This window comes from Epinephelus moara, chromosome 19 (assembly GCF_006386435.1).
Source record: "Epinephelus moara isolate mb chromosome 19, YSFRI_EMoa_1.0, whole genome shotgun sequence".
Lineage (NCBI taxonomy): Eukaryota > Metazoa > Chordata > Actinopteri > Perciformes > Serranidae > Epinephelus > Epinephelus moara.
In genome coordinates, this window is record NC_065524.1 from 27,440,348 (window position 1) to 27,452,694 (window position 12,347).

Consider the following 12,347-nt stretch of genomic DNA (forward strand, 5'->3'; position numbering starts at 1 on the left):
ACACACAAAACCCACATTCTTACAAAACGTACAAGCCCATCTCAGAAATCGCCGAAATGCACAGAGGCAGAAGCACTTCACACTCCGTAAAATGGAATAATCTTGAATGCCTCGACTCAATTTACCCTCTACAGCATAGAAAGTGATATTTGGGTTTGCATTTAAATCAAATGTCTCCTTCAGATGTTTTCATTGTGCTCACTGCAATTAGTCAAACACTTTGGCTATACAGCCTCAAGAGGGAGAATATTTCTGTCGGCCCATTAGTAACTGTGTTCTTAATTGCGTTTTTTTTAGCGTGGCGTTGAGCTCAAGGCAGCAAATGTAAAATGATCCTCCAGCCTTGCTGAATCCTAATTGATCTTTGCTTTATTGTGCAAACAGTCAGACATCCAGACATGCTGGTTCAAGCTGAATTAATCTACCTGACCTGAATGAGGAGCAGGTGGCATGTAGTGTTGAAATGACATTTATATTTCTCAAGTAGCTGACTGAATATCCATAAACAACAATTTGATTGCTTTTCCAAAAAAATATTAATTTAATTAATGCACTAATTACATCATTACAGCATTTACTGGCTACAAATTTTCAATAGTGAGGACTCACTTTTTTCTTATTTCAGGTCGCTGTAAATTGAATACCTCTTTTGTGGCTCTTGGCCAGATAAAATATGCAATTTTAACACACAATTTTGGGTTGTGATAGCCTATGATTTATCACGAAATACTTAATCACACAGTAATTATAGTGTTACATGAATTTTCTGTCTATTCAAGACGAGATCTGGACCTGCTTGGGGAAAAAAAATACAGAAGTGCTGTACAGTTCTTATTTAAGTAGCCTCCGCAGACATTTCTTTATCTTATGAAGTAAATGTATTGAATGCTCTGCCAGCTCTGCCTCAGGTATCTAACATACCAGTTCAGGGTCAGCAGAGTATATGCGTTCAGGGTCAGCGGAGTGTATGTGCTAAAGAGTGAAGATATTCCGCTGTAGCGAAATATTGCTCTTGAGGCATGCCTAAGGCAATTGTCATTGATCCAGCTCACTGTATACTTTGTGTGTATGTGTGTGCACATTTGTTTGTTTCCAGCTTGAGGATACAGACTCTCCAGCAGATGTTCCTGAAGAGATTGAAGATAATACCACTGCATCACAGGTAAGAAAATTTACCTTGGTGGGTTTATAGCAGTGATTGATTGGATATGCTGTATATATATTTTTATATATATATTCTTTACATTTCTCCAGTTTCCTGCTGAGGTAGTCTGCTGCTGCTACAGTATATCGTATATATGTGTGTGTGTGTGTGTGTGTGTGTGTGTGTGTGTGTGTGTGTGTGTGTGTGTGTGTGTGTTTTCAGTTGGAGGAGCTGATTAAGGAAGTGCAGGTGCTCAGAGAGGAGCTGAGGAGTCGAGACAAGACCATAGCTCAGCTCACATTGCAGTGTCAACAGCTGCAACAACATCAGCGCGAACAAATGGTGAGTTGGTGTGAGCAGGACTGATACAAGTGAAAACTCTTGGACTCTATACTATATGTGGGGGAAATATTGTTGCAGTGTAACCATTCAATTCCAGAAATACATTGTCCCCCTGTCTGATATTTGGGACTTTGACAGACATTAAAAAGAGTGTAGGAAAAGACGTCTACAGATGCTGAATCAGAAAACAAACTGAAGGCAAAAGTCTAACAAAAGATCTGCACACTGTACTGATATTTCCAAGCAAATTGCACATAGGTTTGACAATGCCTGAGAAAGATCTCTGTTATATCAAAATGTTGCTCTGTTAAATTACATTTGCTTAGAGCTATCAGGAAAGTGCAGATCTTTTTTGTCTGACCTTTACTCAGACATAAATGACACCCGACAGTTGATCTTTCTGCTGTTGTTTGTTGTTTGATGCTTGAAGGGTATTAAGTCTAGTATTTTAATAATGAGTCAATAGTGAGATTAGACAGACAAGATGAAAACTGAGAGGATTTCTGGCTTGTGCAGATCAAAAAATTACCTCAAAGGGCAACAGATGACACCCTGTATCCTTCGACCCCGACTTGGTTCAGAAGAAAAAAGGAGAAACCTGAGAGGGAGCAAAAGAGGAGGGATCCCTCTGTCAGACATGCAATTAGTGTTGTATATACAGAGGAGGCAGAAAGATCCACATGGAGAAACTGAATGACATCTTTGATAAATTAGGTGCAAACTATATATAGTATAGAAATTATGGCTGTGGCCACACTGACGTCACCCATTTGTTTATTGACTCCCATTTGGAAGCCTCAATTTTGGCATTTTTAATGTTGCCATCTTGGACTTTTGGAGCCACAAGTGATGAGAAGTGCTCATGTGAGGCTAGAGCTAACCCTAACACTAGCTGCTCGCTTTGTTGGCACAGTGATTAACTGAGATAATGCTAATGCTATTTTTTGCTTGCGAAAAAACAGGCTTAAAACCATTAAAACAAAATTTGCTTGCCAACTTCTTTGAGGGTCTTATAATACAACGTGAATGTTGAGCAAGACAGTTTTACATGAGATGTACATGTTCATTAGACACTTAAATGGTGAGATATAACCCCCCCCCCCCCCCCCCCCCCCCCCCCCCCCCCCGCACAGTTCTCATGAATTGGGGAAATTAGCTATTAAACAGTCTTTTTTCTACCAGGCTGTTAACATGCTTATTTCAGCTGTAAAGTTGGACACTTTAACATAGGGGTCTATGGAGACTGACTGAATTTGGAGCCAGTGGCCATTCGAGAACTGCAGTTTTTGGCATTTAGCTTTATTTTTTGGCCTCTGAGGTTGCTGCTAGTTGCAAACATATGGCTAGTGGACACAGATGCATGGTTTGGACTTTATGTTTCCTAGAAAGAATGTCTGTTTGCTGTTATCAAACACTGTTATCAAGGATCTCAAGTGAAGAGAAAATAGCAGCATCTTCTTTACGCAACTATTCTACATTCTGCATGTGAATGGCAACTGTAGTGTTGCTCATCACTGACAGGCAAATGATCAAGGCTCACATACTGTGAATGTCGGACCAACATGTAGAATATTAATAAAGGTTCATATTCAGTTAAGTATTGCAGGATCCAGACATATGTCCCTGAACATGTACAGACAGGGCTGTTATAGCTCCGGTGCTCATGTTTGCTGATTGCTTTTCGTGTAGCTTTTATGTGCTGCAAGCATGTAGCTTCACTTCTGGTACTTCACCTCTTTGACACCAATTCTCTTCACCGATCTGAGATGGTTAAGCATGTCTGGGCACAGCCTTCCATTATCTTTTGTTCACGCCAATACCAGATTTATCTGATCTTATAAAGACAGAGCGTGAAAAGCAGCAATGGAGCGACCAGGGACAGGAGAAATAATTTTCTAGAAACATATAAAAATATACTTTGTAGCATATTGAAGACAGAGGGGGATTGATGAAAACACAGTATGGGAGGCACGTGATAAGTGTACAGATCCACCTTCAGCTTTCTAGTGGTCCCTGCAGACATACTGTAGCACCCTTTATCATGGGTAGGAGATCAGTCACTGCTCAGTATGTTGCTGGACTCCCACATGCACTCTAGCATGTGTACTCGCACAGTTACAGCTGCCTACCAATAACCTCCATTCTGTTTGCTTTTAGCTGGCTCCATCTCCACTCTAACATTCATTAGTGTCTTGACCAGGTTTGCTTGTTAGCCAAACACCCTTATGCTCGGCTGACATTATTCAAATCCCCGCTGTATCGAGAAATACCAAAATGTCAAAGGGAGGCCTGGCCGCCAGCCGCCCTGCCGCATACTATCCCTCCAATTAGAATAAGCACCCACCCACAGTAGGCTCTTCAGCCGAGCACAATATTTTTACACCCTCACCCACAAGAAGGAAAGAGAGTAAAGAAAAGCTACTACATATTTTCAGATCTCTGCTTGACATTAATGAGTGTAGAAGCTGAAAGAGTGAAGATGTCTGGGAGAGCAGAGAGAAGATAAGAGGGACACAGAGATATTTACTCTGGAAGCACTATGCAGGCACCCTAAGTTAGGTTAGAGGAATGCTGCAGATGGTTTGTGTTTTCATGGCCTCTCATATCCCTGTAGGACAGGACTGAACAATGATGAAGCCAAAAAAAACAAACGCTTCAGGATTGGATCAGTTCAATGTGCTAGGAATTTTTGGTTATAGGAAAAAACCAATTAGAGCAACACTGGTTCAGAGCCTGTGAGGACTGCCAGTCATCTGGTTCACAATATCTAGAATTTGAAAGTCAAAGGCTATTGGACCTGCTGTTTGTCCTTGAAATTGGTTAAGAGATAATATTACAGTTGGTTGAGAGTCAGGTATACAGAGGGAGGTGAAGTGTTACACAGAAACTGCTGAGAGACAGAAGGGGGGAACAGTTGACTGAATTGAACATAATGGAGTAATAAGAAAACAATAGAGTAGCTGTGTGTGGCAGGGAGAAAGTCTGTTGCAGTATACAGTGTGTGTGTGTGTGTGTGTGTGTGTGTGTGCATGCGTGGAGGACTGCGAGAGGAGAGAAAATGAAATAATGGGAGAAAGAAAAGTGGAGCTATCAAAGACAGAAAACCGATTTCTCAGTCTGACTTGACAGAATGCAGTTTTGGATGCTGCTTCCACCGCTGCTGAGGCAGACTGCTCATGATTATGCGCTCGTCTCAGACGCATTGAAGTTTTTTACCAAAGCTGGCAAAAACTAGCAATTTCTGTCAGATTCTGCCGTAGACTTTGCAGCTACAGTACAAGTTCCTCTGTTATTTATTCACGTATATGAAAGACAATATAAGATTTCCTGCTAAATTCTTAAAAGTCCAGTGTGTAGAATGAGCTGTTCATATCTACATAGGGAGCAGGTCCTTGTCCACAGAAGTCACCATGTTGCACCACTGTGTTTCTACAGTAGCCCTGAATGGACAAACCAAACCCTGGCCCTAGTCTGGATAGGGTGTTTTCACGTTGGCCACCATACTTAGCAGCCCGTCCATGATGAGAGATTTCGAAAAAACACAGATTTTTTTTTTAACAAGAAACTGCTTTATACGGGGTTTATACCGGTTTAAATCACCGGGTCCGTTTATTTTTGAGAGGAAGAGACCTCAGCAGATAATTTAGCACCCAGTAACAACCTCCTGAACGTTGGGATCCTAACTTATAACAGAAAAAAGGTGAGCACACATTTGCAGTTGCTGGGCTAGTGGACCATCCCCTACATGCCCAAAAGCGTTGGAGAAACACTGCTTTGTAATGTGAAACTGCTTTATTCAGTGTTTTTACCTGTTTAAATCACCAGGGGCCTCATGTACAAAGACTTGCTTGGATTTCCTACTGAAACATGGCGTATGCTTGAATCCAGAAAACGTTGTACGCACAAAAACATCCAGATGTATGAATCTGTGCATACACATGAATATAAGCACATTTCCTTTGTACATCCCGATCAACGTGGAATTGAGCGCACATGTTGGAGTACCCAACCCCTCCCTGTCCACTCCCCAATTTAAATATGCAAATCATATTTAAATGAGCCCTGCACCTGAGATTCCCCTCTCTGCACGATCAGAAAACTAAAACAAAAGAATGAGCAAGACGGGAGTAAAGAAAAACTTGCGAATTGGAGACGCTACTCACTGAAGTGGAGGTGCGCAAAAATGTACTTTTTGGCACGCTGTCCTCCGGCATCAATACTAAACGCAATAGGAGTGAGTGGGAGAGTGTGTGTGTGTGAGGCTGTCAGTGCTGTGGGGTCAGAAAAGCGTACACACGCAGAATTAAAAAAAGTGGTCCGACATTAAGGTGGATGTGAAGCGGAGGACGGCTGCCCACCGCCAAAGTGTGGCCAAAACAAGCGGGGGGGACAGGAGAGGAGGAGCTCACCCCGTTTGAACAGAGAGTTGCCGCAATTGTGGGTGACACTGCTCTCTCAGGGGTGGTGGGAGCACATGTGGGTGAGTTGGATTACCCCCAAGGTAAATACCTATAAATTTGTGTAACTTGCAACAAATGTGTTCGTACGGGTCATACAATAGACTGCTCACAGCCCTATAAGATAGAGGTTCATACGTAACTGTACTTTACACACACAGACAATCGGGCTTGTTAGAAAGCTCTGAAGCTGTAGTTTAACCAGCAAAAAACAGCAAGTCACTAACTTTAACCACTGACTAGTGCTGATGCTGTGAAGACAGGATAATATTTGGGGGCGCACATGCTAAATGCGCATCAGGGGGATTAATATTAGGACAATTAAACAAATAAATTATTTACTCACCAAGAAGCCACCCATCTCGCACAGTGCCAGCTAGTAGTCTGTTCCCAACCATGCTGTTACTCAGAATGTATGAATTTGTTTATTTGTTTATTTAAAAGGATCCCCATTAGCCAAGATGCCAGCAGCTTCCTGGGGTCCAGACAATAAAATATCAAAGACAAGCATTACAGTCTCAAGTAAAAAAAAAACAAAAAAAAAACATAGAAAATAGAACATAGAAAATACTTCTTTTCTTAAAAATTAAAAATAAAGAAAAACAAAATACAAGTCATGTATCACATGACCCAACCTCACTCAATCAAGATGAGCAAGAGTGTTGAGGTGTTGAGAATAAATATATTTTATTGTGCATTGAACCAGGCCACCTCGCCACAATATTGGTTAATCACATTTGCACATCACATATGATTTGTACATTGATCGAATGAAAATGCTGCCTGTTGACATAAACAAATTCATCCTGTGATGGCTGAGGACTAATTGTTTTCACATTTATTTATTATAACACTTTCCCAGCATCACCTCTAAGTGTCACCAAAAGATCAACAGCTGTAGAAATGTGCGTTCGCCAGCCATGAAGTTGGCGTGAGGCACCGCACATTTCCACAGTCATTTCACTCCTGATACATCTGAACTTTGCCCTGGAAAAGGACGTACGCCACGTTTTTGTGCATATGCACCCTTTGTACATGAGGCCCCAGGTCTGTTTGTTTTTGAGATAATTTGACGAAAATTCAGCTCCTGGTAAAAACCTCCTGAACAATGAACACTGAAGGAATTCTTACCAGGGGAAGTTTCAGCTGGTTGCAATCTGCAGTCTTCATTGTTAGGTGCCACTAAATTCCCTTCCAGCTTACACAACACCTTTAACAAGTGCTTACAGAGTGATTCAATACACATCATAAGTTGCTCTGACGTTTATTTCAGTATTGGATTGAGTAATGTATTACTCACAGCAATCAGTAAGTGGTTTTAACAGGTGAAAAAGGAAGTAAGTTTCTCTGAACATGTGGTTAAAGTAAATGTCAGTGATTGTGCTGAATTTACTGCAGGATACCATGTAATGGTAATTCTGTCTATATATAACCCGGACTTGATTTTTCCTGATGTGTCGTCATGCCTGTCAGGTCTAATCAAAACTGCGCAATAATCTGCAGAAGCAGAGAAAGGTGGGATGCACAACAATATTGCATCGCTTCGGCATAGAATTATTCATTGATTTTTGAAATGCCATCAGTGTTTTTGGGGGGAAATTAAAGGCAGCAAAGTGCAGAAGCTAATAAACATGTTTTTTGTCAATTGTATTTTTTTTTGTTTATTCATTTTATTATATCTGATATTTTACAACCATGCGAGTGGTTTTCCTGCTAGTGCTTTGGTTGTGCGTTAAGAAAACTGGTGATGCCAAATGTGAGATATTAAACCCAACAATGAATTCTCACTCTTTTCATGCTCTTATAAGTATAAGCATTTTTTTTAAAGTTTCAAGCCATGTATGATTTATAAGTTTAATTAAGGTGCTTCTGATTGCACTCTGGTTCGACTGCTGTGCAGAGTGACAGGTTTATTACCAGCGTGAATGTAGAAAAAAATAACAGTTATTATGTAATGAGCTTTCTTTCATTGATTCATTCATTCTTGCCCCTTCAGCCTGCTCAAGGGCGTGCGGTCAGGTGTCAGTGCCACCACCAGAGGGCTCCCTCCTCACTACGACAGAGTGACAGACAGATGGACAAACGGATGCAGCATAACTATGACAAGGCCACCCAGACGTACTGGAGACCACCGAGCCACGCTGTGAGTCCAAAATCTGAAACGGGTTAAGAATGGTGCAGTGGTGGACATCTCAGTTTAGCACTCACATTGGGATACACTAGTGACCAAGTGCACGTGTGCAGTGTGTTGCTGAGTCACTCCCCTTAATTCACTCAGCCAGTTTCTCATTTGTCTGCTGCCTCTCTGAGACCAGCCATGTCTGAATTGTTCGATGACTACACCATGTCCCCTCTGTGGAATACAATTTATTAGGTTGTCAGTGGGCTTGTCACTCTGTCTCACACTCTCAATACTCAGATCTCACAGTGAACAGGGAGTTGTGAGGCTGGTGTTAATGTTCGAGAGACTGAGAGACTGGGGACGAGAGGATGAACAGTTGGAGGGTGGGAGGAAAAGAGAGAGAGGTTGATGAGAGGAATGAAGTTGACTGTGAGCAAGAGGTGGAAGATAGATATGTGTTCAGTGTGTTCAGTATCATGGCACAATAGCACACTGTGTGGCAGCCAAGTATTGATTCAATAGCAGGAGTGCCACAGGCAGGGTGCCGAGTAAACACTCCCCTAATTGACCTGCTCTCATCTCTGTGTGTGACACACACTCACACACACAAAGAGGCGGATGTAAGAAGCGTAAGGATATTACATAGAGAATTATTTAATAAAATAAAAAACGATACCAAAGACATTTCCACTGCTATCAGTATTAATAATAAATTATGGAAATGAGCTCTGGCCAAAAGGGTTGGTGGGAAAAGAATTTGTCCAGTATATTTGATTTTAGTACACACAAAATGGAGAGGAAAAAATAAAGGATGAAACAAGCTAGCTCACTAACTACAGTAGGTCCCTGCTTATCACAATAGCATATGGTTTAACAGTTGCTATGGCAACCGTCAAAGCAGGGCTAGCTGTGCTTTATGGGAAGCATCTCCATGGTGGGACCATCTACCTGTGACCTGTAGCGCCTGGTGTATATTAACACACTGCAACACAGTCACAACGAGTTTGTGTTTTTCTCTCTCTATTCTGTTTACTCCTGGCTTCATATTTGTGTTGTTTGCCACCATTCTCCCTTTTCTCTCCCTTTAATCTACATTGCTATGTCATCACCAGAGTGGAGACTATTTCTTGCTCTGTGTTTGCAGCGCTGCTGCGACAAAAACATTATGTTAGTGGCATTTTACTTCTCAGAGCATGCAATTGCTCCAAAAGGTTAGCTGTGAGTTCTTTGCTGCATTTTTTTTGACAAGGTAACAAGAAGCGAGAGCACAGAGTAAACAAATAACAGAGAGAAAGGGATGTTGCTTTCTCTATTATTCTTACTTTTAGATGGTATCAAAGCTCTTGGTAGCGCACTGACAGGTTTAGCACCTTCGGCGAGCCCGGGTTCACAGTGCTCCTCAAACAATGCTTCTCTTTCACCTCTCATGTTTTTCACACAATCTTTCAACGTGTTATTCTGAGCCTGTCTCTCTAGCTATTCTCTTTCGAACCCTTGCCTTTTTTTTTTCTTCCACAAAAAAATTTCATTCTTTTTCCCCTCACACACATTCGTCAAGTCTTTGTTTCACTTTTTAGTACTTCTCCTCCAACACTCTCATGCACACATACGCACACAAATTCATAATCTGCTGTCATCTTTATTGTTTTTCCCCCCCTCTTGCTCTCTCAAATGCCCTTTCCTGTTGATTTTCTGCTCCTCTGACATTTAAAGTGCTGCTGTATCAGAGCACTGGAGTAGCTCTTGCCCTCAGATAGTATTTTTTGAGTGCTCAGCTAAAAGGATCAACCAAGAATAATTTTGATGTCAAAGGCCAGCAGCTATAATCTTTATATAGCTTTAATGCTGATATCTAGTTGCCTTATCACTGGTCTGCAGGGTAAAAGTATACCCTGGTGCTGGGAGGTCTAGAGTTGAGTCCTTGGCCAGTCTTTCCAGCACTTGAACATGGATTTAAGAGAAATCTCGCTGTGCTTTGAGCCCAGATTAAGAGTATAACAAAAGAATAAGCTTGTGGCCTCTGACCCATGGACGTGGCTTTATAAAGACATTTACTTTACAGTGTGTACAGATCATTGTTCATGCAGCATCTTCAAATGGTATATTCTCCTCTAGGGAACCATTCATTCCCATCATTTTTTCTCAAGAACAAGAAAACTGTGGGTTATTACTCTGTGGGCTGCTTTAAAGGTCCAGTGTGGAGGATTAAGGGGGATATACTGGCAGAAATGGAATATAATAAAATAAATGTGTTATCTGAAGTGTATAATCACCTGAAAAAAAGGTATCATCATGTTTAAATTACCTTAGAATGAGCTATTTATATCTACCCAGGGAGCAGGTCCTCGTCTACAGAGAGCTCCATGTTTCTACAGTAGCCCAGAACAGCCATAAAGCATAACATGAAACTCCTTTATTCAATGTTTTTACCGATTTAAATCACTTTGCTGTTTGTTTTGATGAGAAAGACCTCTGCAGATAATTTGTCTCTTGGTAAAAACCTCCTGAACATCTGGATCTTAGGTAATCAGAAAAAAAGGTGAGCACACATTTGCAGGTGCTGGGTTAGTTGCACATGTTTTTTGGATAGGAGGAGACCTCTTTGAATAAGTCAGCTCCCAGTTAAAAACCTTCTGAACAATAAAAGCTCAAGGAAATCTAACTGGGAAGAGTTTCAGCTGGTTGCAATCTGTAGTCCTCACCACTAGATGCCACTAAACCCCCCTAAATCTTACCCACTTTTCCTTAAACCAATTTCACTGTTAGTGGTGAACTCATCTAACTTCCTCTCAGTCTGTAGGACGGCTTTGGCAACGTATCCTAACCAACTGCTTTGGGCACAAGCTCCCGCAGCTTCCCATTTTAATCTGCTTACAATCCAATTTTGGGTCCAAAAGCATGCTCAGAATAAAAAAAAAGTCTCAGAATATGGCATGAATGTATTGTATGTCTGTCAATGTACAAGATGCAGAGAAATAGTGGACGCACTTGTCACAGCAGGAGGCACATGTAGTGTGACACTGGAAGCTACTTAAATGTCAGTTGTAGAAAAATAAGCCTTTTGAATAGCTCCCCAGAGCAGTCACTGCAGCAGAGATGTTTTCTGTGCCTCCTCTACTTTTCACAACAAATAAAGCATGAGCAGTATGATTTTAGTAATTTCAGATGTGGCACAATAGAAAACTGTGCAGACCCTGATTGTCTACATATGTTTATGGTTGTGTGTGCGTGTGAGAGAGGATGTGCCACATGTTTCTCTTGTACTCAAGTGCAGGGCACACTCAGTGTGACTGAACAATGAGTTCAGCAGTCTGAGGACCGGGGAACCGACCTTGTTAATAACCCAGATAAACAAACACGCAGATGAGCAGCAGCAGTGAAACAATGGCAACACAATAGGCAGTGTTTCATCAGTGGCAGACAGAAGAGATAATTACAGCTACCCTCCTACTCCCTCTGTGCCTTTTAAACATCCTCTTCTTCACCTCTTCTTCTCCTCTCACACCTCCCTTCATGTCTTTTTATCGCCCCTGCTGTCTCACTCCGTTATTTTCTTTCTCCCTGTCTAGCTTCAGTGATTTCTTTTCTTTCGCTGTATTTTTGTCCCTGTCATTCTCTCCTTGACATTACCTCGCTACTTCTTAGCTCAGATGTAATTAGATCAATTTGCCGCGACAGGGAGCGAGAGAGCAGGGAAGGCAGAGGCAGGAGGATTGAACAACATCAGTGATCAGTGTTAAGCTGTAGGGTGAAAGAACAAGTTTTTCCCCTCTCAGATCCTGATATTACCTCTCCACCCACATCCCCTCTGTCTGCCCCCTTGCATCACAGACTCGCCATCACATACGCACACTCATTAATACACAATGCACAGCAGAGTCATCTTGGACAGGTGAGGATTTAATTGCCAAAGTCTGTGAAGTGAAACATTGTGGCCAAACCTGAGGTATTAGCCGTAGCCAACCACCAGAAACTGTGTAGTGGATTAGGGGATTAGCATCATGGTTTCTTTGAAATTCTGTTGTTATTTGATGAAAAGGTTGTGGGATCACAAAGAATAACTTTTATTTGACTCTTAAATTCTTGTCCTACTTTGCCAAGTTTTACCATCTGCTTTTGGGACTCCGTACAGACAAAGTAGCTTAACAAATTACTGTCAGAGGGGCCTCTCGTGCCGTTACTGATACGGTAGTTATTTCTGTTGAAGAGAATGATATTTCAAAAACAGCTGCTCTATTTTATGTGTCATTTATTATTGTTCGGTTCCTTCATTCATTTTTAT

General features: G+C 41.5%; 1 protein-coding gene across 3 annotated transcripts in view; it reads left to right on the top strand.

Annotated features, from left to right (window-relative positions):
* ccser2a (coiled-coil serine-rich protein 2a) overlaps nt 1–12,347 on the top strand; it is a 72,470-nt gene that overhangs the window by 41,717 nt on the left and 18,406 nt on the right. For all 3 annotated transcript variants that reach the window (XM_050071143.1, XM_050071146.1, XM_050071145.1), the window contains exons 7-9: nt 1,097–1,162; nt 1,367–1,486; nt 7,940–8,086. In XM_050071143.1, the coding sequence (XP_049927100.1) occupies nt 1,097–1,162; nt 1,367–1,486; nt 7,940–8,086 (333 nt within the window). The remainder of the gene's footprint in view (nt 1–1,096; nt 1,163–1,366; nt 1,487–7,939; nt 8,087–12,347) is intronic.